Source organism: Eschrichtius robustus, chromosome 20 (genome assembly GCF_028021215.1).
Source record: "Eschrichtius robustus isolate mEscRob2 chromosome 20, mEscRob2.pri, whole genome shotgun sequence".
Lineage (NCBI taxonomy): Eukaryota > Metazoa > Chordata > Mammalia > Artiodactyla > Eschrichtiidae > Eschrichtius > Eschrichtius robustus.
Window position 1 is genome coordinate 5,758,573 of NC_090843.1, and position 26,712 is coordinate 5,785,284.

General features: G+C 58.1%; 1 protein-coding gene and 1 long non-coding RNA gene across 5 annotated transcripts in view; one reads left to right on the top strand and one right to left on the bottom strand.

The window, feature by feature from the left end:
- SDK2 (sidekick cell adhesion molecule 2) overlaps positions 1–26,712 on the bottom strand; it is a 266,204-nt gene that overhangs the window by 10,471 nt on the left and 229,021 nt on the right. For 2 of the 4 annotated variants that reach the window (XM_068530694.1, XM_068530697.1), the window contains exons 33-43: positions 26,489–26,624; positions 24,838–24,894; positions 23,383–23,484; positions 23,077–23,192; positions 16,263–16,449; positions 13,753–13,890; positions 11,285–11,446; positions 8,482–8,607; positions 4,119–4,283; positions 2,717–2,857; positions 2,292–2,430 (exon numbers count right to left, since the gene is read on the bottom strand). In XM_068530694.1, the coding sequence (XP_068386795.1) occupies positions 2,292–2,430; positions 2,717–2,857; positions 4,119–4,283; positions 8,482–8,607; positions 11,285–11,446; positions 13,753–13,890; positions 16,263–16,449; positions 23,077–23,192; positions 23,383–23,484; positions 24,838–24,894; positions 26,489–26,624 (1,469 nt within the window). Of the gene's footprint in view, positions 1–213; positions 1,424–2,291; positions 2,431–2,716; positions 2,858–4,118; positions 4,284–8,481; positions 8,608–11,284; positions 11,447–13,752; positions 13,891–16,262; positions 16,450–23,076; positions 23,193–23,382; positions 23,485–24,837; positions 24,895–26,488; positions 26,625–26,712 lie in introns of those variants that run through there. The other 2 variants (XM_068530695.1, XM_068530696.1) reach the window with 2 other exon arrangements.
- Positions 10,153–11,013, top strand: LOC137755146 (uncharacterized). Its single transcript, XR_011071975.1, has 3 exons — positions 10,153–10,234; positions 10,692–10,776; positions 10,883–11,013. It is a non-coding gene; the product is annotated as an uncharacterized lncRNA (long non-coding RNA).

Below are 26,712 nucleotides of genomic sequence, written 5' to 3' on the forward strand. Positions count from 1 at the left end.
CCTCCAGCCCGGGAGGCACAGGGGAGCCTGGAGGCCCTCACACCCCTCCGTCTGTGTTCCTCCTTCCCGTGTCTGCTCGTCTGGCAGGCCTGCGCCTTGCAGAGGAGGGCCTTGGGCTGGAGGCCCTGCCTGGGGCTGGGGAAGGCTCCAGGTCTGGAAGGCCTAGGACAAGGCTCCCAAACCAGCTCAGGGAAACGGGGCGGGGGGGGGTGCTCGGGGAAGGAGAACCTTGACTCTAAAGCCCCAGGCACTGGGAGCGCTTGGCAGTGAATGTTACAAAGCAATTCTGGGCGCCACTGAGACCTCCTGGATCGGAATCTCAGGTGAGGTCTGGACACCTGCCCTGCAGACAAACTCCCCATGTGACTCTTAAACTCACAAAGTGAGCTTCAGAGAGTTAACACAGAGGATTAGGGAAAAAAGGAGACTCACGGCCTCCCTCCCTCCACATCTGCTCAGAGACCAGCCATAGGCTAAGTCACACCCTACCTTGAAAAATCAGCCCTAGAGAAAGTCGTGCTGTTTCCCAGGGGCTTGGCTCTGAGTCATCTGAACAAACAGCCAGGACAGGGCGCCTCGGGCACTCTGCCTGTCGTGGGGTGCATGAGAGGGTGGGGGACAGGATGGGGGCAGGGGAGGCCGGCTGGCAGGCTCCCAGGGGCCCTGGGCAGGTGGCTGGGGTCCCCCATGACTCTGTCCTATTTGTGTCTTCTCAGGATTGGGTGCAAGGGGGCCCTGCCCAGGGCCTGATGCCCCCATGATCTGCCTATCCTGCTCCAGGAAGCGTTTATGGCACCGACACCCTGAACCCCAGCTGTCCCGCTTGGGCTGGAGGCGGTTTGCTGCCAAAATGCCACTCTGAGAACAATCTGGTGGCCTGGGACTGTGTCACAAGCAACCCCCCCTGCTACCTCCAACCTCTTGTACTATATCTGCATGGATTTTATTCCAATCAACAAAGCTGCATCTTTAAACTACTTAAGAATAAGATGGCAGAACGAAGAGCAACTTCACACAGACAAGACAGGCAAAAGAGGACACGGGCAGGAGGGAGAAAAAGGGGTGCCAGGCTAATGCAGTCTTGGCGACATGCAGGGTGAGTGGGCGCTGACGTGTCACTGTGATTGGGTCAGGCCCCTGGAGCCTGGGGCTGGTTTGGGGGGCACGGACTTCTGTGTATACACAGCGAGGTAGGGGCCGCAGTGTGTGGACACCGGGGGCGTGAGAGGCAGGCGAGGCCAGGCTGTGGGTGAAACGTCCTCTTGTTCCACGTGGCAGGGCCCCAGAGCCAGCCTGGCCGGCCACTGCGGCCTCAAACGGCTCTTTCTTTGGAAAGCTGGCTTTGGCAGGGGATGAGAGCGGGGCTGGCCGGCCTGCACACCCCTCCTGCTGTCCTCCTGCTGGACACACACGTCGCCTCTTCCTTCCAGGACCAGACAGAGGGAAGCTTTGTGAGCTGTGCCCGGGAGAAGCAAACCCCCCCACTCCCGCGGGCACCTCCAAGGAGCCGGGAATGTTAACAGGGCCGAGGCTGGAGAGAGGCACCCCTGGGCCGCAGCCCCAATCCCTCCCGTGCTCCCGGGAGCCTGACACTGCCAGGTCAATCAGGTGAGGCTCACACGAGCCAAAGCAGCTGCCCCTGCCCTTGGATACAGGCAGCCTGGCCCGCCACAGCGAGTGGGGCTAGGAGGGGCCTGGGGCTGGAGAGGTGTCAGGAGGAGACAGGAGCCCGGACCTTTCCTGGTTGGCTGCTCTCAAGATGCTGCCCTTTGAGGATGCGGCGGAAGCCTGTGGACTTGGGGGGCGGGTGGGAGGAAACTGTCTACAACTACAGCAGGTACGAGTAGGTACCCGGGGGAGAGGGCGTCCACACTCTGACGGCCCTCTCTTTCCAGAAGGAGGACAAGTTAAGCAGTCATGGGGGGACTCCTGCCTGGCCCACCTTCGCTGGGCGCATCTCGCCTTTAGGGCCAGTAACTATCACGGCTTCAGGCCGGTACTAGGAGCAGCTGGCCCCCAATGGCAGTTGGTGGTTTGCAGAACTGTGCAAGTGATTTGTATTCTGCTGTGTTTGGCACAAACCCTGTGTACCCACCTCCTCGTGACCTTCTCCCCAGCCCCCGTGGAGCTGCCTGGGCCCGGCTCTGTCTTCCTCGTGACCATTCCCAGTGCATGCCGCTCCAGGACAGGACCCTGCCTGCTCTGTGGCCCTCCCAGGAGTCCCCCAGTCCCTCGGCACAGCTGGCCCCCAAACCTCCATCCCCCGGTCCCCCACGCAGAGAGCCCACTACCTGGTATACAGGCCGTTCTTTCGGCAGAAGGAGTTCTTGACTGAGAGCCGCCGGTTGTTGAGTTCTAGGGCAGGAAAACTGCTTTCATCCAAGCTCATCATCTCCCCATGGCCCAGGGCACCAGACTTGGTACTGTTCCCTGGGAAGGGAGAGGGTGGGGATTGACATCCATCACTCACTCCATCCCTTTAGACCAGGTGGCCTCCCCGTCTCCCCCATGGCTGGGCTGCCCTCCTTCTCTTGTTAGGGTCGAAACCAAAATAGGAGATGGAGATTGCGGGTACAGGAACCCTAGGCTGCCACCCCCGCCCCCCGCCCAAATCAGAGCAAGTGCATTTCCAGGAGAGGGAAGACGCCGCCCTTGTCAAGAGGGAGGGAGCCACGTGAAAGCCCCGTCCAGCCAGCAGGGCTCGGGGCCAGCTCACCCGAGTCTGTCTTCTTGGCGTACTTCTTGCTCTGGCCTCGGATGACGAGCACAAAGACCAGCAACAGGATGAAGATGAGGCCGACAAGCGCGATGACCACCAGGAACCACCACTCCTCGTAGAAGGGATTGGCTTTCTGGGCTGCAGCAGGGAGCGGGTGTCAGGTCCAGGACCGCTCAGCTCCGTCCTGCCTCCCAACCTCCTGCCCCAGCTGGGACCCTACCACCTGCTCTCACACGCTACGGGTAGTTGGGTCTGTGCCCTCTAAGGTTGGTAGGGACGGTTTCATCTCAAGGGCCAGCTCTGACCGATCAGTAAAGCGCTGCCTGGAGGGCTGTTTTGAGAAAAGTTCTGAGGTCGGTTCTAGACTCCCTAGGAAAGAGTGCTGGGATTGATTAGTGATGTCTGCTGAAGACACAGGAGGGAGGACCGGCAGCATGTTTGCCATCTTTTCTTTCTTATTTTTCCTTGCCACCTGTGGCCCAGGGGCTACCTTGACAGACAGACACCAGTGTGGTTGGAAAGGTGATTGCCTGGCCTGTGATGGGCCTGGGAGAGTTTCTCCCAAGGTTCAGTTGTGACAGAAATCGTTTTCTGGTAGCAGAAGGCAGGGGGAGCTGGGAGGGTGGACATGAGTGGGTCTTCAGAAAGCCTCCTCCAAGGAGACTCCCCTTTTTCCAAAGCCCCCAGTAGTGTGCTCCCTGCACCCGGCCGGTACTAATCCATGCTGCTGCCTGACGGGGGCTGGCTTTTCTGTTTCAGTCTTGAAGTGTTTACTTCCCATGATTTGTTTCTATCAGGGCAAGGGTGAAACTTGCCTGGTGAGTAGACATTTTGAGTTATATTCCTGCCTTGAGGGAAGAGGCCTCGGTATTAAAAGTGGTTAGTGGTTAGATTTGGGGTCATGGGTTTTGATACTGGCATCCGCTGTGAGCTCGGAGACAATGGGAAGAGAAAGGCAAGAAGGAAGGGGAGGGATGGAGTCCTGCCCCATCGGGGAGCTGCTTGCTCAGGCCTGTGCTTCACAGGCTGCTGGCTCTGTTTTGGGGGGAGGTTTCCACGGAAACACGCAGTTTATGGCCTGGTGCCCTTGAATCTCCTGGGTGATAAGCTCTGGGAGACTCTCATCTTGGTCCCGCTGATTCATCCTCAAGCCCACTGGGCCCCCTGCCCAGGGCTTCTGGAGTCCTTGAAAAGGAACCCAAAAGACCCCTGGCCCCCAGCTCCTTCCAGAGTCGAAGGCTGACTCAGGCCCTGGCCCAGGGCTCTCTGCTTCAGAGAATTGAAGCGGTCCCCACCCCAGTCTTCCGGGGCTGCTACCTCTCCTCCTTCATCCCTGCCCCAGACTCCACCACAAGGCTCTTCAGTGGGGCGCCCTCACCCCTCACCCGCAGGCCAGTACCTGGCACAGACTGGGAGGGGCTGCTGGGGGTGCCAAAGCCGTAGTCGTTGACAGCAATGACCCGGAAGTCATAGCTCACGCCTGGCTTGAGGATGTCCATGCTGAACGTGTAGGACGTCACCTCCTTGGGGATGTCTTTGATGAGGATGTCCCAGAGCCCCTCGTCTGCAGGGGCACAGAGACGGAGGTGCCCGTGAGGAGGGGCCCTGCCCGACCCTAACTGGTGCTCCCTGATGCTGGGGCCTTTTGGGTCTGCCCCTTCGACACTGAATCTCCCGTGCATGGCACCTAGTAGGTCCTCAGGAGACATTTAAACAAAAGTATCTGACCTTTTTATTCTTTCTTTCCCTCTCTCTCTCTCTCTCTATCTGTCTAGGCTGCACCGCACAGCTTGTGGGATCTTAGTTCCCTGACAAGGGTTTGAATCCAGGCCCTGGCAGTGAGAGTGCCGAGTCCTAACCACTGGACCGCCAGGGAACTCCCTCTTTTTAATTAAAATGTCTGTAAAACATTAAAAAATGTATAATAAAAAAAATGTATAATAGGCAGAAACTCCTTTAACACCCAACCCAGTATCACCATCCAGAGAAGGAGCCTCACCATTGCAGCACTTTGTGCAGAAGAAATCTACCGATCCGTTTCCCTGTCAGTAAAACATGCTGGTCTGGGCTTCCCTGGTGGCGCAGTGGTTGAGAATCTGCCTGCCAGTGCAGGGGACACGGGTTCGAGCCCTGGTCTGGGAAGATCCCACATGCCGCGGAGCAACTGGGCCCGTGAGCCACAACTACCGAGCCTGCGCGTCCGGAGCCTGTGCTCCGCAACAAGAGAGGCCGCGATAGTGAGAGGCCCGCGCACCGCGATGAAGAGTGGCCCCCGCTTGCCGCAACTGGAGAAAGCCCACGCACAGAAACGAAGACCCGACACAGCCAAAAATAAATAAATAAATAAATAATTAAAAAAACAAAAACCAAAAAAAACCCATGCTGGTCAGCATGCTTTTAAGAGGCTGCCTAATATGTTATCACAGGGGTAGACCTTCCTTTACTTAATTAACCAGGCCCCTATTTTTCTGATCCCCCTTTCTATTCAAAACACCCACAGTAATGGCATCAGACAAAAAGAATAGGACTTCTTAACAATCGCTGTAGGAGGGACGGGGGCTGCCTGTGAGGTTCTGGTCAAGTTGCCTGGATGTGATGGGGCTCTGTTTGGGAGCAGAGATCTGAGGAGAGCGAGGGACCAGTGAGGGTGGAGGGGACTCCGTCCGCTCTCCCCCTACACCCCCGTCCTTTGAGCTCCTGACTTAACCTTCAGGCCTGTCCCCCTTTGCCTGTGGCTCTCTGGGCCTTGTCCTCTTGGGACATAATTCACTTCCACCTGCTTCAAAAGGAATAAGCGCGCTGCCCATGCAAGAGAAGAGGCCAGCGGCATCCTCCAGGGCCCAGTGGCAACCTCCACAGACGCTCTGTGTGGGGCCCACGGGGCTGGCTTGGCCTGGGAAAGAGGCTGAGTCCCCCTCCTGCTTGCATGAGTGCAGGGCTGATTCAGCAACCAAAGTGTCAAGCCACTTGGGCCCTGGACGGGACCCGTTTTCACATGGACCAGGGGTCCAGAGGTCTCAGAAGGGCCTTGGTGGGCTGAGGGTCCAGGTCTTCCATCCTGAGCAGCCGGCGGGTCACCCAGGCTGCCGCTGCCCTGGACCAGCTCCCACGGCACGTCCTCCACTCCTCCGGCTTCACTGTCCTTCCTTGTCTGCCTCTCAACTCCTTGGCGTAAGAGCTGTCTTTCTGGCCCACAGGCTGCTCCCAGCTTGGCCATTCCCCGGGGTGGATGGATTTTGTTTCCTTCCCCACACTATTTTTTACAGATCCACCCAAGTCAGGAATCCCGGTGGAGTGGCCGTAACTCCATCACCATTTCTGAATGTTGGACCACGAGTGTGGTGGCACCTGTGGAGGCCACCTTCCTGCCGTCCCGTCTGGGTCCCTCTGCTTGAAAGGCAGCCGTGGCGGCCCGTCTGCGTTCTGCTCTCCTTAGAAGGCTCCAGGGTCCTGAGCCTTGGCCTCATTTTCCCTCTTAATGATTCGTTTTTGGTTGCCTGCCTCATACACATCACATCTTTTTGTTGACTGTCTCTTTTCCTCCTGCTAGGCTGTGAAATTCCTCCAGGGCAGGGATCTGCCTACTCTGTCTTTGTAGTCCAGCACCCAGCACGGGCATACTTGAAGTGTTTTTGAATCAGTGAGTGCAAACCTTTCTTCCTTGGCCTTTCCATAGCATCATGAAACATAGGCCCCAATTTCAGTACTGCCCCGAAATACAAGTATCGGGGTGCAAATCCATTTTCCTCCTGTGACTTTGAAGTCTCTCATTCACCCTTGATGACAGGCACGGTGATGATAACAATGATGAAGATCAAACAGTGACACTCACTCCTTATCAAGCATCCTGGTTCCAAGGGCTTTACTGGCAGCAACGGTGAGAAGGAGGAACACTTGTACCCATGTTACAGATGAGGAAACTGAGGCTTGGAGACAGCTGAGCTCATCCTCCCAAGGTCACAGTGGCAGGGCTGGTGCTTCAGCCTTGAGATGTCTGATTCGTCCCAGCACTGAACTCCCACCCAGTGCCAAGGATGGTGCAGACCGTCATCAGCGTTTCCAGGTGGGCTTGGCCAGGACCCCGCTGCCTCCCAGAAGCTGGGGGCTCCGGCCTGCTGTCTGACCCTCCTTGTTCCTCCCCACACAGGAGCAAGGGTGGAGCCGGGGCGACGGGGCCAGGCCAGAAGCTGCGGGAACATCGTGCTGTGTCTCTGGCCTACAGCCCTGGGAGTTGGCCCGAAAGAATCCCTCCCTGGTCTGCAGTGTCTGGCTTCTCATGTTTAGTTGGTTCTGCCCAGGAGGAAGCACAGGCGATGCAGGTAGAGCCAAGGACGCGAGCGATTCCATCCTGAGGAGGACGTACAGCCAGGGGGAGAAGCACGGCATTCCTCTCGTGCTCCATCCTCTCCTCAGCACCGTCCATCCCCGTCACCGGCTCTCGGGTACCACTCCGAATCCCCGCCCTTCAGGGGGTCCTGGCTTGATCCTTCCTCTGACAATCAGTCCTTGACCCCAACTGTGTGGGCCGAGTCGCGGCCCCCAAACCTGGAACACCAGGTCCCCTGCTGGGCCTCCCAGGGAACGCTGGAAAATCCACAGGGCTGAAGTCCAGGGCCAACATTCCATAGCCTGGCGCCCCGGCAGGCCAACTTGGATGGAAAAAACAGGCACAGGCCCTGGTTGAGAGAAGCACGCGGAGGTCTCCCAGCCAAGTCAGCAGCTGGCCCTGGAGGGCCAGGGAGGGACCATCTGGAGAGGGGAGGGAGCCAAGGCTGCGTGTATCTTCCGGCTACACGTTGGATCTGAGCTGCTGGATGTAATAGCTATTTGTGACTGCAGTTATTAGCCCAAGATTAAGGCAATGACAGGGTGGTAGCGGCTTCCCGGAACCGCTGGAACGAACTATTTGCTATTGAGATGTTTAGCGCTCAGCTACCCCGCGGTATTAACCACGTCGCCGGGATGTGCCCGCACCCCATTAGAAGTATTAGCTACTGAGCTGCCGGCTTCCCATTCCGATTAGTATTTGCTATTCGTGCTGCAGCAACACAGTCTTTTTGTTTGTTTCTCAACCTCAATTGCCTAATCACAGATCCACGGAATACCGAGAACAAGCCTCCAGCCTGCGCTGACTCTGGCACCTCTGATTAACTCAGAAACCTAGCAACGGAGGGAGCTGGCCGAGGCCGGGAGCTCCTGGGGGTAAGGGGAGCCGGAGAAGCAGGAGCCCGTGTCACCGTGACCGCGACCGTGAAACAGGAGCTCGGAGGACAGCCCCCTGCAGCGACTTATCAACCGCACATCTCCTGATGGCTTTGGAAGTCCTTGTGATTCGATTTCAGGCTTGAGAGGAGAGACTGGGACATGACAGGAACTGCAGTGACAGCCACGATAGCGGGGACGGACCTCAAAGAGGCAGCTGGGTCTCCGGGGGACAGCCAGCCTCCTTGTGGAGCTCTCGTCAGCGGGGTCGTGTGGAGGACGTGGGTGCTTAGCCGATGGGAGCCCAAATCTTTGTTCTCTGGCTTCTTGGATGACCCCTACATGAGTCAGTCCTCACCTGGTGACAAGCGCTGTTCTCCGGGGCCTCCTGGGTTTTCCTTAACTAAGGGTGCAAGTCCCCGTTTCCCACTCGTCATCACAGGGCCACCTCTAGCTTCTCCTGGGGGAGCACAAGCCCCTTCTCACGCGACGACATCAGTGCACCAAGTGGAGGGACTCTGCTCCCGAGGGCGAGCCGGCTCAGGCCGGGGGGGACATACCTGAAGGTCTGGCCTCTATGACGTAGCGGGTGATGGGGCCTTTGCCGGGGTCTCCGCTGGACCAGTGGATGGCAATGGCCGAGCTGTACCGCACGATGATGGGCACTCCGGGCGGTCCGGGGGCACCTGCGAACGGCACACAGTGGGTGAGAGGATGCGTGGGAGCCAGAACAGGCGCCCAGCCTGTCTTCCTGAGCTCCAGCAGGAGGTGCTGGACGCCAAAACCAACCTCGGCCAGGGGCTCCAGAAACCTGCACGTGCCGAGGCCCAAGGAGTGCATCTTGGCCAGGCCTGCTGGATCTGACTTATCCTCTGCCAGGTCTCCCACAGCCCCTGCACTCCAGGAGAGGTATATGTGATGATGGCAGAAAGGTTCCCAGCTGCGTTTGCTGTAAGGCCAGGCCAGAGAGGAGGCCAGGGCTGCAGGAGGATCTGAAGCCTTTGCGTCCAACAGGGAGAAGAACCTGGCCCTGCTGTTGGCTCTCCTGGGGTGACAGGTGCATCAGGGCAGCCTCCTGTTAGGTCGGCCACGCGGGGTACTGGCCCCAGGGGCCAGAGCAGGAGACAGAAGTTCGCCTCCGCAGTGAGAGGAGTGAGCCTGTGCTCTCTGCTAAGGGTCCTGTACCCCTTCTTCCCTGGGGTGCCCTGCAGCACCGGCTCCCACTGCCCCCAGGGCCCCTGTCTGCTGTTCCCCACGACACCTGGAGGCCTGTACCCCCAGGGCCTGGCACACAGTAGGTGCTTCCTAGGTGCTTATGGGACGAGGGAGTGAGCCAGGGAGTGAGGGGGTGGGTGACTGCTGGTCCGGTGGCCCCTGCGGACGCCTGCGGGGAAAGGAGCTGAGAGCCCAGCTTCCGACTGAAGACCCTCCGGGCCTGCGAAGGCTTGCAGCCGGACAGCAGGCCAGAGACTCACTACCACAGCGTGGTGGCCCACTGCCCAGCCCGTGTCCAGCACCGCCCAGCCCGTGTCCAGCACCGCCCGTGACCTCAGAGGGCCTCACTGCCTTCCTTCCCGTCCCCCTTCCTCCCCTAACGAGCATCCTGCCCACAGCACAGGGCAAAGGCCGCTGAGGGATGGGGGGCGGGGGACACAGCCTGAGGGAGATGTGAGGGGTGGGGCAGGGGCCCTTGGGAACCCGAGTTCTCATTCCACGCAGGACAGCACTCGGGGCTGAGAGGGTCTGGCATCTCCTCCTGGGCTAGAAGCTTCCAGCATTTCCAGCATTGCCCAGCCTGGAGGGAAAGGGACGCCCAGCTGCACATCCGCCCTTGCTGACCCCTCCGCTGCCGGGTGGGCGCAGCTCAGTGCTTTCTCAGGGCCCCCTCCCCCCAGCTCTGTACCACCCCCTCTGGATCCCCCCGCGCCCGCCCTGGGTCACTTCAAGCCTCCGGTTAGAACACCCTGTCCTCCAGGCGGCCCTCTCCTGTCCCCATGCCACTGTTCTGTCCTTCTTGTCTCTGCCAGCTCGCTTCCTGCTTTTGTCTCCCAAGGAAGCCAAGCTGGCTCAGGTGAGAGGTGCTGGGGGGAGGGGGGGAGGCTGGGGGCAGGTGGAGGGCAGAGGCAGGGCAGGGGGCAGCTCCCTGGCAATCTTCCCCCTGCAGCCCTGCAGGCTTTGTTCCAACAGAGCCCAGGAGCCAGAGAGCTTTTCTGCAGAACAAGAGGCAGGGAAGAGAAAGTGCCCAGGAAGAGAAAGTGAAGGGGGGCCCGCCCCCCCGCCTTGAACTAGCCTCTGGGCAAACCCGCCAGGCAGGTGAGGCAGCCTCTGCAGGCCCAGCTCTCCTGGCGGAGGCTCTCCCAGCCCCGGGGCTGAGCTGGGGCCCGGTCCACTCCTGGCTGATGGGCGGGGAAGAAGGGGAGGAGGGATTTCAGGGGGAGTCTGGGGTGGGCTGTGTACTTTCTCCGAGGGGGAAGTTCGGAGTGGCTGGGAGGTGGCTTCTATGTTTGGGAGGGGACACGCTGCATGGGCGACAGAGACTCTGGGGAGGTAAGCCTCAACCTCAAGTTGCCCTGAAGAATTCCCCCAGCCTGACAATGACCCCAAGAGGCATCGCAAAACCCAAACCAAGCTGCTCTTTCCTCCCTGGTCCCCGGTGCTCCCCTCCCTCCCCTCCCCTCCCCGCAGGCCCAGTGCACAGGGCCTAGCCTGTAACTGCCTGGCTCCTTTCTTGCCCTGCCCCCAACCCTGCCCCTCTGTCACCTCTGTCCAGGAAGGATGCAGCCAGCAGGTGCCCCCTGGCCCTGGCCGGTGTCATCTTCCCAAGCCTGAAGACCCCCAGAGCATGGGTTCTCACGGTGGGTAGCAAAGAGCTACCTCAGCTCTCGTTCAAATGCACATTCCCAGGATGGCTGCACAAAGACGTTGAACTTCCTGGGACCCAGAACTCTGTACTTATCACAGGAACCCCTGGGGATCTGACATCAGTGGCACCTTGAGAAACACTCCACAGCCCGGCCGGCCTTCCCTCACACCTGGACACCCACCCCTTCCCATCCTGCTCTGCCACAGCTTCGGAATTCTGCAGATGCCGGTCTGTATTCCCATGTGTCCATCTGAAGGCCGCACTCCCATGAAGTCTTCTGGAATCTCCCCCTTTAAATGCCCCCCTTTCTCCTCCCCCCTTCCTCCCCCCAGGCCCACCCCGTACAACCCCAGGGACCCATGTGCTCCACCAGAGACCCCGCCTTGTTCAACTCTGCACCCCCAGGCTTCAGCACGGCTCTGGGCACCCCCTTCCGACTTGGGGGGCTGAACACCGTGTATGGAGACAGCAGCCCCCGCGTCCGCCCAAGGCTCCCCTACCTTCTCCGGGGCCCGTGGTGACGTTGGCTTCGATCTCGGGCCCATAGGTGAAGGTCTTGGCTCTGATACGGAACCTGTAGGTCATCCCCTCCGCCAGGTCCTTCACCTTCAGCCACAGAGGGCTGCTGCCCTTCACGTCCACTGTCACGATCTTACTGACTCCTGGGGGAGGGGGGGACACACAGCATGTAGGGCCGGGGGAGGCCATGGGAGAGGAGCGGCAGGTGCTGGCCAGGGGCTGCACCCCCTTGGAGTCAGGCTGGGACAAGCACCCTTGGCCACACAGAGTGTTTTCCAGACTGCTCTCAGAACACAGCCCTGCAGGCTGTTCTCAAGAATATATACGTACTGCCTGCCTGCCTGCCTGCCTGCCTGTCTGTTGACTGAAAACCCACAGGGTCCTTTAGCATCTGGAGGGAAAAAAACAACTCACCATCTTGCTTAACTTAACCACTGTACGCCAAACACATTTCACCCCGTTTTTGGTCCCCCACGTTCCATCCCATAGAATTCAAATCCCAAGGATCATCTTCTGGCAAGTGCTTCTGTAAAGACACCACCGTCCAGAGCTGGAGGGGACACCGGTGCAGCCGCCCCTGGAGCCCAGGACAACCTCAGCTCCGCCTGGGCTTCCTCCTTTCTCCTGTGCCAGCAAGAGCCAGGAGCCCACACCGGGCCCTCCACCAGCTGAGCCCGCCAGGCTCTTCAGGGCAAAAGTGAGGAATGCTACAGCACTCCAAATCTCGGCAACGAGAGGGGAGGCCTGGATGGCTTCCAGGAGGTGAGGGTTTGCGCGCTGTGACTCGCAAGTCAAAATCCTCCCGACCGCCTGCCTCCCCAGGACCGGGTTTCCTCTCTCACGCACACCAAGCAGCCGGTCACCCCCAGGAGACAGGCTTTGTGGCCAGCAGGCTGGGCTCAGACCCCAGAGCTGCCTAGGGGGTCTCTGAGCATGTCTCCTACCCTGGCTTCGCTTTATTCTACTGAGTGAGGGTATCAATGGCATCTTAGGCCAGGTGTTACGAGATTAAATAAAATAACAGAGCATCTGGCTCAGGGTTGGGGCCCAGTGTATTGAATGAATGAAGTCCTGATGGACAGAAAAGTGGGCGATCTCGAGGGGCTTCCTGAAGGAGTGATGTACCCGTGGGGTCACGTGGTGATGTGCCCTGGGACCCGGAACAGCAGCCCTGGGTACCTGCCCCTCGACTTTTCTGAGCAAACCCTTCGTTGGCCTGGGCCTCGGTTTTCCCTACAGGGAAGCAGGGGTTGCTGCATCCTCGCGGGGCCTGTTTGCTGGACTGAGGAACAGACAGGCAAAGTGGCCGTGCCCCGCCAGGTGCGGATCCCCGGGAGCCACCGCAGCAAGAGCCGTCTGTCCCCCTGCGTCTCGTCCCCGTGACCTCTGTCCTCTCCATCCTTCCGTGGGAGAGATGGCCCCTTTCCTGCGTCCTGCACCTGACCACCCCTCTTCCTGGGGCCCAGCTCCCCCTTGGGACCTCCAGACCCGGCGAACTGCTGGCACGCAGGTTGGGCCGGGAAGACTGAGGGCCATTGTTCCCTCGGCTGACCCAGAACTGCTGGCCGCCTCGGCTCCCAGGGCTCCGCCCCTTGTTCTCGTCAGGTTCCACTGTCGGGGTGGGGTGACCCCAGAAGCGGTCACCTCTAGCCACCAGGGTGCCACCGGGTAGGCCAGCCATACCCCTTAGGCCTCTCTGGGCTCTGGAACTGGACATAGGCCACCAGGGGTGCAATCTCCTTCCTGCCTTTCTAAGCAAACCCAGGGTTTTGAAGCAGTAATCTTGGCCAAGGCGGGGCAGCAGGTGGAGGGGCCCAGGAGTGGGGCAGGGTCCCAACCGGGGCCTGGATGGACGGGGCGGGGCTGGGGCTGTGGGGAGGGCACTGAGGAACAGGGCGCAGGGCAAGCGGGAGGGAGGCTAGTTGCTGAGCAACAGGCTTGAGCTGAGGTTCCCAGAGGGCAGCGGGGCCGCAGTGACTCCTGGACTCGTGCACCTTCCCCGGGAGAGGTTCCAAGGCTCTTATCGGATTCTCAGAGGGGTTCCTGACCCCACGAAAGGCAGAGGAGAACTAACCCGGAGGAAGGCTGAGCCCCTAAGGCTGGCGGGCACACGTAGGACAGGACCATCGGGGGATGGTCCATCTTTATTACCCATCTCGGGATACTGTATTTTGCCCAGGGCTCCCTCCGCTCCTCCCCATGTCCATCCACTGAAGGGGAGAATGTATTTTAAAGTTCTCTCCCAGGACTCAGGAGGCCAGGGCTACTGTTCCAATTTTGCCTCCAACTTGCCACTGTTTCACCTTGGTGACACCACGGCCTGTCGGGGCCTCGGTCTCCGTTTGTAAGCGGGGAGGGTCTCATGGCATGGCTCTGCGTGGTGATCACGGAGGGGACCTGTGCAGAGGGCGGGTTTGGGGAGCTCCGCGGGAGGGAGGGCCCCACTCACCGTCCACGGGGGTGCAGGGCTCGTACACCAGCCGGTAGCCCTCCAGGATACCGTTGGGGAACTGCGGAGCCTCCCAGGACACGTTCACTGAGGTGGTGGTCAGCTCACTGAACTTGACCGAGCTGGGGGCGCTGGGGGCTGGGGGGAGACAGCAGAGGGGCTTTGTTTCCTCCTTCCTGGAGGTTCAAAGCCCTGGGTTTGGTTCCAAGGAACCAGCAGGGGCGTTTGGGCCCGGGAAGCAGCAGAAAGCAGGGCTTCGTGCCAGAGAGGGTGGGAGGGGTCACTAGAGGTCACTGGACCCCCTCCCCTCCCCCGCTGACGTCATTAGCATTCTTTCCAACATCAGAGTCCAAGTACTGGGAGAAAAGGGGACTTTCTTTTCCCTAAAGTTGGAGAATGCAGGCTTCCTCCTGCGAAGTGGCCCTGAGCCCTGGCTAAGAGCGCAGGACACGCCTGGACTGCACCCCCGGGGTCCCCGCGGGGCCGGGCGATGCCCTGGCTTCCCTGGTGGAGGAGGTTGGGGGGTGCCTGGGCCTCAGAGCATCAGGTGGGCCCTAAGCAACCTGCCAGAACTGCCATGCACATGGCCTTTCTCCCGTCCCTGGGGCCCCAGGGATTATTGCCGAGAGAGACCACGCTGTCTGGAGCGGCCAGAGCCAGGAACGGTCAACTCTCTGGAAGAGAAGCTTTCTTGGCCCAAGAATCCCAGAGTGACCCCAGAAACATCGCGGGGGAGAGGTCGGAGCGGGAGGACAGAAAGGAAGGGAAAGCAACATCAACGTGCAGCATCCAGAGCTGGCTCCAGGGGGACGACCGGGCTATTATTGTCCGGAGCCGCCCGCCCACGGAGCCGGAGCTCATCCGGGCCGCTTCCGCTCCAGCCCCGGGAGGCAGCGTCAGGGAGACGTCTTTGAAGGACGGAGGCCAGCTCTGGAGGCCCTTCCTGCCTCCCCTCTGTTAGAGGGACGTGAGACAGAACACTCTGTCCTGCTGACGGAAGCGTCCAGGCTCCCAGGGGCTCACATCCGGCCGATGACACTGACAGAGAGCGGTCGGGACAGACAGGCAGGCAGGCAGGCAGGCAGACAGACCGATCGACCCTCGGGAGCCAGAGCTCGTCCCCAAAGAGGACAATACTTAGGAACTGACTCCAGGGGGTCTCACTCTGTCTTTAAGAGAAAGGTAATTGACAGAATGGGAAACAGCAGGTTGGAAAAGATGCTTAAAGTCAAAAGGCCTGTATTCACAACCACGAGGAGAAAACTCGACGGCAGGCAAAGAAGGGGACCGGTGCCATGAAGACAGCCCAGGACATGCTCAGGTATCCTGAGCTCCAGTCTCTGCTCCCCCACGGAGCAGCTGAGGGACCTTAGGGGAGAAGCATCACTTCGCAGGCCACCCTTGCTCAGCGTGAAACTGGGTAACTCCTGCCCTGCCCGTCCTCAGGGCTTCCGGAAAGATCAAGGGTACTGTTGCCAGAGAAGTGACTTTGGAAACTATCTAGAGGGCTGGCTCTGCACGTGAGGGCTGCAGGATTCTTAGCCTCGCCCACTCCTCTGCCCCGCCCTACCGTCCAGCCTCCTAATTGGCCTCCCTGCCTCCCTCCTCTCCCCTCCATCAGCCTGTCCCTGGTACAGCAGCCAGAGCGATCTTTTATAAACACAAACAGATCCTGTTGCCCCAATGCTTATCCCCACCGATGGCTCCCCGTCATGCTTAGCATTAATCCTAAGCTTCCTTCCAAGGCCCCCAGACCCTCTACCACCTGACTCTTACTCACGTTCTTTCAAGCCACCTGGCCTTCTCTCTGTTCTCTAATCCCCTCCAGCCTCCAGGCCTTTGCACCTGCTGGCCCCTCTGCCCGGAACACCCCTCCTCCAGAACTTCCCGCGGCTGGCCTCTTCTTCTCACTGAAATCTCAGCTCAGATGTCAGCCACTCAGCGAGCCCTCCGCAGGCGAACCCATCCGAAGCCATCTGTCCACCCCCTGCCTCAGTCCTTAGATCGCTCACACCCACTGCCACCTGAGGTTAATTCATCGAGATGCTTGTTTACGATCCGACTCCCTGCCTAGGAGGGGGCCCTTGTTGGTTTCATTCACCGTCGTGTTCCCAGCATATGGCACAGTGCGGGCCCATAGAGAATGCTCAGTAAATACTGGTGGAGGGAACAAAGCCAGGGAGACATGAGAAGGTCAGGTGGGAACAGGCAGGGAGCTGAAGGGGGCTGGCTGGGCATGGACTGGCCATCGGCAAGGCGGGCTACTGGGGGAAGATGGGGGGAGGAAGGGCGAGATCTGGGGGCCTCTCCAAGGCTTTCTGGGGACAGCGCCCCTCTTCTGAGCACACATCTAGGCCCCTCTGGGTGGGCGGCGCTCTCCCACTCTGGAGGGCATCCCATGGGGCCCGGGGACCCACCCAGATCGCTCAGCTGCCTCCACTCCCCCATGAGCCTGGACTCCAGGTGCCCCCCGCCTTCCCCGCCGTCTGTCCCTCCAGTCTCTCCCCCACCTGCTTGCTGGGTCTGGCCCCGGGCCGGGGTGCTCCGAGGCCCGTCCCCCGCGGCGTTGAAGGCTGCCACGCTGACCATGTAGGCAGTGTAGCCGGTCAGGTTCTTGAGCTTGACGCTATTCTCGGCCAGGAAAAGTGTCTTCACCCGCTCCGTGAGGTTCCGCCGCTGGGCCTCCCAGAAATAAATCTGTGGGCACAGAGGATCTGGAGTGAGGGAGACAGTCACCCGGCTTCCCCCCCCTTGCCCCCGCCTGATCCCAGGGTCTCAGACACACCTTCTTTCGTACCATCCACACACCTGGATGGCAGGTGTGAGTCGCCCAAGAAATAGTATAGGTGTATTTAAGAGCTGTTTTAGAAACCCTTCCAGAGTGTTCCTTTTCACAGCCAATCCTTCAGTCTCTGCTAGACTGTAAACCCCACGAGGGCACAGACCCCATGCGTCTGTTCACTGCAGTGCCTGCAGGACTTAGCACAGCACGGGCACGGTCGGCCCTCAGAATATTGCCACTGTAGGAATAACTCAATTCTGCTCTGCAGGACCCTGAGTGCAGTGTAGGTAGCCTGCTGGGGCGGAGTCTATCTCAAACCCAGCCGAGAGTCGAGAGTCGGGTTTGGGTACCAGCCCATCGGCATCACCTAGGAGCTGCTTAGGGATGCAGTGTCAGCCCACCCCGGCATCAGCATCTGCAGGTTGACAAGGCCCCCGGGGACACACATGACAGCTGGCACAGCCCACTGTAGAGGCAGGCAGGCCTGGGCTGACCCCAGCGCACCACTGATTTGCCCAGGTGACTTCTCTGAGCCGCAGTTGTGTCGTCCGTATAGTGGGGGTCACGGACACCCACTTCCCAAAACCAAGGTGAGGTACAAAGGTCGTAAAGAGAAGGAAGACACGGCAATTCTGCAGGAAGTTTTAGTCGAGGAGCGCAGCAGGTGTCCACAGTGCTTCCAATAATAGTTGAACCCCTGCACAACACGGGTTTGAACTGCCCGGGTCCACTTCTACACGGACTTTTCTCAATAGACAGGTGCAGTACAACAGGATCTGCGGTTGGTTGAATCCGCGGATGCGGAACTGCGGATACAGAGAGCCGACTGGGACTTGAACATCCGCAGATTTTGGCAGTATCCACAGTGGGTTCTGGAACTGATCCCCCGCGGATTCCGAGGGGCGACTCTACTTCATATTCACCGGGGGTTAACACTCGCTCGTCGCCAGCGAAGCAGCAGATCCTTCACTACTTTTATTTTATTTTTTGACTGTGTCATTCTTTATTATTATTTTGGATATCTACACAAAATTTTGCCTTATTTAAAAAAATTTTTTTATCTTTTTTAACATCTTTATTGGAGTACAATTGCATTACAATGGTGGGTTAGTTTCTGCTGTATAACAAAGTGAATCAGCTATACGTATACATATATCCCCATATCCCCTCCCTCTTGCGTCTCCCTCCCACCCTCCCTATCCCACCCCTCTAGGTGGTCACAAAGCACCGAGCTGATCTCCCTGTGCTATGCGGCTGCTTCCCACTAGCTATCTATTTTACATTTGGTAGTGTATATACGTCCATGCCACTCTCTGACTTCGTCCCAGCTTACCCTTCCCCCTCCCCGTGTCCTCAAGTCCATTCTCTACATCTGCGTCTTTATTCCTGTCCTGCTCCTAGGTTCTTCAGAGCCATTTTTTTTTTTTTTAAGATTCCATATATATGTGTTAGCATACGGTATTTATTTTTCTCTTTCTGACTTACTTCACTCTGTATGACAGACTCTAGGTCCACTGACCTCACTACAAATAACTCAGTTTCGTTTCTTTTTATGGCTGAGTGATATTCCATTGGATATATGTGCCACATCTTCTTTATCCATTCATCTGTCGATGGACACTTAGGTTGCTTCCATATCCTGGCTATTGTAAATAGTGCGGCAGTGAACATTGCTTCACTACTTTTAGAACTCTGAATCGAGGCGTTGGGAAAGCTCCAAGTCCCTGGCCCCGCGGAGGATTAGAGAGCATTTGGCGCCACCTGCTGGCCAGAGGGGTTTCGGCATGCTATTGGCTTCTCAGTTTCTCAATTCGCCTGGAGAAAGCTCATAAAAGCGAGAAAGAGCTAATAAAAGCGTCCCCACCTGGCATGTGTGAACGGCAGTTAGGACGACTCGGTACCAGAAAATCCTTGCTTTTCTCTAACCCCTCCCTTTTTCTTTCTTCTTTTTTTTCAGTCTTCTGATACAGGTAGATAGTCACACATGAAGTCATTCATTCATTCACTGTTTGGAATGAATGAGTGAACCTACTTGGAGTGGATTCAAGAGAGATGGGGCAGAGGCAGCGGGCAGACATTTTTTTGGAGGGTTTCTGCTGTAAAGGAACCAACCAGAAAAATGGCTGAAGCAAACATGAGGTCAGGAAGAGGCATTTGAAAGATGCAACATATTTCAGCATGAGAAAAGTGATAATGCAGGACACGGGGTGCCAGTGGCTGGCGTCACGTTCTTGGGAAGGGGGAGGAGGGGGGTCCAGGACCCAGGGCCACCACATGTACATAAACGGGCACCCTCAGCAGGCAGGTCTTACCTGTGTGTACCGAATTCAGCAGACCTTTGTTGGATGAGGATTAAGTGACATTTGTGCAAATAGCACAAGGGGCTGAGCCTTGACCCCAACCCCAAGGGCACACGGCCGAGTTGCCGTGCAGGCTGACGGGTAGCCAGGTGTCTGCTAGAAAACACGCTCCCTAGAGGGCCCACGTCTTTGGATACCTTGCATCTCAAGTACCTAGAATCATGCCTGGCACACCTGCTGGTGCTCAATAAATAGCTGCTAATGGATAAACACCCTCCTTAGACGGGAACAGGTGTAGGAGTGAATCGTCATCACCACCTTCTCCTATTCTCAATTCCCTGCCCCTTCTGGCTGCACCACAGGCAACAGGCCGAACTTCAGCCTCGGTTGTCAGGTTCACGCCCACATGTCACATTGCTGGCTGTCGCTGGAGGAAAGCCACACTTTCAGTTCACAAGCACAGCCTTGAGTGGCCTGGCCACCGTGATACACTGGCCTGGTCCACTCTCTGCAATCTCCGGCATCACGGTTCCACACAGCCCTTCCCCATTTTCCCTCCCTCCCCATCCTCACTCCTGGCTCAGGACCCTTCACTGAGCTCCGGAAGCCATCACGCAAGACTCCACAAGCTCCCTGCCCCAGCTGGACCACCTCCTGCCCTGTGTCCCTACCCTCCGCCTCCCTCCTGTGACCAGGGCTGAATTGCCAGCTCCCTACTAAGGCGGGCCCCACATTACTGCACTAAATCCCAGCCCCTCTCACCACCTCCAGAGCATTCCCCCCCGCCCCCCTGTCACAGCTTCCTCTTTTCCCTGAATCACCAAATTCCTCCTCTTTCCAGAATCATTTCTATCAGCACACACACGAGTTATTCCTCCCATCTCAAAACCGCCTCCGTTGACTGTCTTTTTCCAGTCTCTACCCCATTTTGTTACTTCCCTTTAAAGCAAAACTCCTCAAAAGGGATATCAGTACTGGCTGCCTCTCCTCATTCTCTCGTGAACCCACTCCAAGCAGGCATTCCCTGCCCCCAGCTCTTATCAGAGTCACCTGTGAACTTGGCCTGTTTAATGCAATAATCCAGGGCTCTGGAAACTCCCTCTGTAAAGGGCCAGGTAAGAAATATATATATATATTTTTTAAATCTCTTTTTCCATCTCCTCTGTCTAATTATTTGGAGCTTGGACACACTTTCCTGCGGACTGAACTGCAGCACTTTTTTTTTTTTTTAAACTTTGGGTTTATTTTATTTATTTATTTATTTATTTACCTATTTATGGCTGTGTTGGGTCTCCGCTTCTGTGCGAGGGCTTTCTCCAGCTGCGGCAAGTGGGAGCCACTCTTCATCGCGGTGCGCGGGCCTCTCATTATCGTGGCCTCTCTTGTTGCGGAGCACAGGCTCCAGATGCGCAGGCTCAGTAGTTGTGGCTCACGGGCTTAGTTGCTCCGCGGCATGTGGGATCTTCCCAGACCAGGGCTCGAACCCGTGTCCCCTGCACTGGCAGGCAGATTCTCAACCACTGCGCCACCAGGGAAGCCCAATATTTTAGGCTTTGCAGGCCACACGGTCTCTGCTGCAGTTATTCAACTCTGCCTGTGACTTGAAAGTAGCCTAAGGCGATCTGTAAACAAATGGGTGCGGCTGCATGCCAATAAAACTTTATTTACAACAACAAGTGGGGGGCCGGATTAGGCTCATGGGCTGTCGTCTACCCATCCCTGAATAATTGCTTCCTAGATTTCATCTTGCTTGAGCTCTCAGTAGTAGTTGGCACATCTGCTTCCTCCCTCCTTCTGGAAGCACGTTCTTCATGTGGGCTCTGAGACTTTGATCACTTGCTTTGGTCCCACGGCTCAGTTTTCAGACTTCTGGTGTTTTCTCTATCTAATCTCTGGGCTTTCAGGACCATCTATATGCTGAGGATCCCACCGTTCACACCTCCAGCCTGGACCTTCTCCTTTGGACTCTGCAACTGTGTGTCCAGCTCCCTTGGGTGTCTCCCCTGGGAAGTCCAACAGACGTCTCAAACAGACACCAGCTCTCCCTCCGAGCCTCCCCCTCCCACCGTCTCCTATTTTCCTGCGCTGTAACTGGAAGCTCCGTCATCCAACTGCTTGGAAATCCTTGTTGCTTCTCCTTCTCTCACATTCCACACTCAGTTCATCAGCAAATTCTACCGGCTCTACCCCCTTCAAATGGAAGCAGGAGCAAATGCTTCTTACCTGCTACTGCGTGGTCTAAACCACCATCACCTGCATGATGCTGCCGCCTCTTCAGGTTTTGCATTTTCCCCATTTCAGACTATTCTCAACGCAGCAGCCAGCACAAGCCTTTAAAAACCCGAGTCACCCATGTCCCTCTTCTGTCCCCAAGCCCCCGTGGCTGCTATCTCATTCCGCCAAAGCCCTTGAGGACTCCAGGTGATGCGCCCCATCACACTGGGACACATGGGGCTCTTTGCTGGGCTTTGTACACGCCAAGCACCCACGGATCCCAGGGCCTTTGCTCGTCTTCCCCCTCCTTCTGGAACACTCTTCTCCCAGATCCACGTGATTTCACGCCCTGTTCGGCTTCATCTTTGGTCACGTGGCAGCTTCTCATTAAGCGCTCTCCCAACGACCCTATTTAAAATGCCAAACCTGCTCCTTAATCCATTTCACTTACCGCCACCTGGAGGTGCCCTTTGCTTTGTGCATCACTGGCTTCCTCCCCGACAGTTTAAGCTCACGTTGTCTCTGCTTTAATCCCAGCACCAACGGACAACTGCTAGGCACAAAGTAACTACTCAATAAACACGCATCCCTGAAAGGCCGGATGCATGGACGTGCCTGTCCCAGCTCATTCTGGTGCAACCACTGGCTGGTGGTGTGAATGTGTGGTTCATGTTAAGGTCAGTGAACGCGGATGTTAATGCAGGTCTGGGAGGTGGCAATTCTGTTTCCTTTGTCAATGTCCATGGCTGGTTATGATGTCTCCCTGAGCACGTGGACGTCTGCTGTGTGATGTGTGGTGTCTGGGCACCCACACGTTTCCTGGGCCCGTACATTAACTGGAGACTTCCACACCTCCCCAGTCTGGAGGCTGCCAAACTGTTGCAGGCCCTGCCCGGCTCCTTCTTCTTCCCCAGGGAGGCATATGCTAGTGGCGCAATATTTAGTTCTCCCAGCTGGCGCCGCGCGGGAGTGCCATCCATCTTCAGAGCGTCCTTGGCGAGACGCCTTTCTTCCTCTCTCCCGCCTCCTTCACCCCACACAGAACCAGACTCCTATACCAGATTCTGTCTGAAATGGGGTCTCCACAAGCCGTGGGACCGGGCAAGGCCCTTACCTTTGTGGAAACTCAGTTTCTGCCTGTGGGACGAGGGCTGAGCCGAGGAAGCCGGGAAGCTCTTGGTTGTGCCCACCCTTCCCACCTTGCCACTGCACTAGGCTACTCTCTGGAATAACAAACAACCACCAGGAATCAGAGCGGCGCTGGACAGCGGCACAGGAGGTAGGCCTCAGATATGGCCACGGGCTGAGTGTCCAAACGAGCAGCACGTGATTATTATTATTATTATTACTATTAGTGCCATCTCCTCCAGGGGTTGTGTGCTCACCTTTCACAGGGTGACGGCGAGCAGACCTGGAATCTGACTCTCTGCTATCTGCTTTTTTTGTGACCTCGATGAACCACTAACCTGGGTCTCAGTTTCCTCATCTGTACAATGGGCACAAACATTATAACCTACCAGCTTTACTGGGCTTTCAGGAGGATTAAGGAGCTCTAAAGGGCTTTGCGAATTTTGGAGACAAATTGAATCCTGTCATAACACAAGATGTTGCCTAAAATCTAGAAATAACTTTAAACAGAAATTTCCAACACCTGGCCGGTGGTCCTTTGCTAACTGGCCATTCGATTTGCATCAATATGGTAACTAGGGTTGGCCAAATAACCACTTGAGGGGTCTCATGTTGGCATCGGGAGCTGGTGGGCTGGGCGGGGGCGGGGGGGGCTGTACCACCCAGGGATGATACAAGCTGTGGGGTGGCCTGAATTTCTAGCATCTGAGCGCCGCCTGCCCCAAGGACGCCGGGGGGGATGGGCGGAGTTTTGCTCCAGCTGCAGGTGTTTCAGGGGATTGGGTGCAAACAGCCAAGGGATCAGGTGTAGACCCGGGACCTCACCACTGCTGGGTCACTCCCAACCACCACCTGGCCCTGTGTCCCTCTGGACCTTGTTCTCTGCCGGAGCGCCTGTACCTTGTAGCCCTGGATGTCTCCATTCTGGCTTTCCAGCGGGGGTGGGTCCCACGTCACATCCAGCTGCGTGGCCGTGGCGCCGTGGACAGCCACGTTGCGGGGCACCGCCGTGGGCACTGGAGGGTGAGGGGGTGGTGAGTGCGTGAGGGGACCTCAGGGAGGAGGAGGAGGTGGGCTGGGGGCGGGGTGTGGCCCCCCCCCCCCCCCCCCCCGGCTCCAGTCTCTCCTCCCGCTGGGCTTCCGGGGCGGGGGGATGGGGATGGGGTGGGAAAGGTGTGCTGGGGCTGGAAGGGTAGCGGTGCTCACCTGCCTCCCCGACAAAGACCTCCTGTGGGGGGCTGGAGGGCCCCTCGCCCACAGTGTTGTACACACTCATGCGTATTTCGTAGCGCCGGTGCTTGTTCAGGTCTGGGGGTGAGAGTGGGGGAGGGGAGAGGCACACAGAGGTCACTGGCCCTGCAGTGGACGGAGGCGGCGTGGAGGGGGGCGGCTGCAGGGGGGGCTGTGATGGTGCACCCCTGCGAGTCTGGACCCCTGAGTGAAGCGTTCAGGAAAGAACAGGTAAGAGGTGGGGCAGCCGGCGTTGGGGAGAGGGTTGCTCTGACTCATCCCTGGGAATCCGGACACAGGGTGACACTGGGTGGCGTCCTGGCCAAGTGTGACCACCTTGGGCATTTTTGAAACCGAAAGGGGCACTGTTAACATTTATGCTGGGACAAAAGGTGTGAACCAAAACTGTCCCGGACGCGCCACGTCACAGGTCACGCCTTCCCTGCCTGTCCTGGACACACTGGTCACTTCAGATGATTCAAGTTCCCAGCTTCCCCCCCCCCCCAACCCCCACCGAAGTCTCCATCAACCAGCTCTTAACGCGGGGGGCAGGGCCCAGACTTAAAGAGAAAAGGCTCATTGGATGCGAATCTGGGGCTAAGAAACTATGTTTTCGCTCAGTTGGGGGTGCTTGGGGGGAGATGCTTAGAGGGAAGCTGGGAGAGGGGAGCAGCGGCAGGAAGATAGGCCCCGACACCCCGGGTGGGAGTTGCCGTCCCTGCTGGGGGGCGGCTGACACGCTCCCCCAGTCTCCTCTGCGTTCCCCTCCACAGCTCCCCCTCCCCAGGTGGAAGTCCTAACCGCCCCGATAGCCCTGGCCCTGCACCCACGACGGCTGTCGGTTAAGGAAGGACCGAGAGGGACAATTCAGTCAAACGCGTGCTATTGACAGGAGGCCCCCTGGCCCAAAGCTCCGGGCCTCGGGGAGAACCGAATGTCCTCTGGGACGTTAGGAAAGAGCTAGGGCTCGGGGCACCAGGTGGGGACATTTCCTGGTCCCTGAGGGAAGACGGGGGCTCTGCTCACTCCAGGGTGGGCCTTGGCTTGAAAGACAGAGCCGAGCTGACAAGTGCCTCTGATGGGACGAGACAGAGCGGCAGCAACGTGGACGCCTGCCCGTCCAACCAGCGGGACCCCCGGCTCCTACCGCGCACCTCCTCTCGCCGTCCCCCGCCCCCCAGGAGGACGAGACCTTAGCCATTTCCCTTTCTGTCCTGCACTGATGGACGGTGGCCTGGAGCAGACCTTCCCTGGCGACCCCCTGCTTTTCTGTGTATTTCAGGAAAGTCACGCGCGTGCAGGGGGTTCCCCTTCCTCAAGCAGCCTGAGGCGGGCGCACCACTCAGCTGTGGGCAGGCGTCCTCGGAGGCCCCTCTCCCCTCCCCGTGGAAGGCGGGGCCCGTCGGGGAGCTGCCGTGCAGGGGGACTTACTGTCCAGCTCGTACTGCGTGAGGCTGGGCCGGCTCAGGTCCCGCACGGAGTACAAGGCTACGGGGTCAGGGCGGGGTGGAGGGGGCCGGAGGGAGACAGCAGACAGAGGAGGTTAGTACACACCCCCCCGAGCCACACAGACCCCGATGAGGGGGGCGGGATGGGAACACGCATGCAGAGGGAAGGGACCTCCAGATTCCTGAGTTTGGGGCCAGGGTGGGAGCGGGGATGTGGGGGGGAGGAAGGGGGGAGGGGGGAAGAGGCAGCTCCCAGGACAGTGCCATCCCGTCCTGGCGTGCAACTGCTGGAGGTCACAGGGCACGGGAGCCCCTGGGAGCCCAGCATCCCCAGATGGGGACAGCTCTGGTCCCTTGTCTAAGGCTGAGTTCCTGCCATGATAGAGTGGTGTCGTTAATTTCCTCATATGAGCCAAAACCATTTTACTACCAGGAAATATGACTGTATTATACACAGGCCTATAAAATCACAACGACCAGCACACGTCTGCCAAAAAATAAAAAAAAAAATAACGCAAGCTGTTGGATCAGCTATTTCTGAGTTTTTCTATTAATTTTCCTTGGCTACGTGTTCAATCATCTTGTTGTCTGTTAATACCTGCTAGAAGACAAGGTGCAGAGGGTTTACGAGAAGGACGGGAGGAAAAATCAAAACCGAGAGGGTCTTAAACTGCTCCTCTTCTCCCACTTGTCTCTGGTTTGGTACCACCACCCACCTGGGGACCAAATCCTCCAGACCCCTCCCTCTCCCACCGGCCTCCCTCTCCCCAACTTGAATCAGTGCGTGTGTGTGTGTGTTGGGGCTCAGAGCACATCATCTCCCAAACGGGCCCTCGACTGCATCGCAAGCCGGCTGCCCTGGCACCAACCTCTTGCTCTTGCCTATGTCACTGTATTCGCCTCTAACTGGGGCAACTGCATCTGGACCCCATCACCAGCCATGGCCCTCAAGACCCCAAAGTAACCATCCTAACCCAAAAGTACGACATGTCATTCCTTTGCTTGTGTGTGACTCTCTGGGATTTCTACTTGGCTTCTTGAGTTTTTTCCTTCCTGCTACAGAGGCAGGCTGGATTCCGGGGACCCCAGGGCAGAATGGTCATCTCCCTGAGGAACCAGAGGGGGCCAGATTGCTGCCCTTGGGACACGACCAGGCTTGGCTTTGGGTCCTTCCCACCTCAGGCCCTTTGCACATGCCAGGATCCACACCCACCCCCCCAACCTTCTCTGGACTGGTTGACTTGGAATCATCCATCAGTGTCGGCACCACAGCCATCCCCAGGGAAGCCTTTTCTGACACTGGCTTTAGGCTCTCCTGGAATATGTGCTTCACAGAGGTCATGCCAACGGTCTTAGATACCTATATCAGGGTTTCCTTCTCCAGCGCCTGGCTCCTCCTCCAGCCTGCAAGCTCTGCCTGAGAGGGCAGGGACCTTGTCTGTCTTGTTCACTGGTGTCCCCCCAGTGTCTGGGGGCATAGAAGGTGCTCAATAAACATGCACTTGGGGATTGAATGGCACGGGATGAGAGGCACACACAGGGGAGGGCGCCAGGGTTTCGGGTTAGTGCGATTCCAGGATGCTGAGAGCTTCAGGCGCCCCCCCCCGCACCCGACTCCCTCCACTGTCACTCACAGGTGAGCTCTGCCCACTTGGCCCCTGGGTTGTTGATGCCACGCAGTGTGAAGCCCCTCAGACCCTCGTAGAGCAGCTCCCGGTACCGGATCCGGAAGCCCAGGAGGATGCCGTTGATCTTGTCTTCTGATGGTGGCTGCAGAGAAGGGAGTGGGGGTGGGGCCGGCTGGGCTGGACCATGGCTGAGCATCCCCTTCCACTCCGCCCCTCCCTCCCTCCCTCCC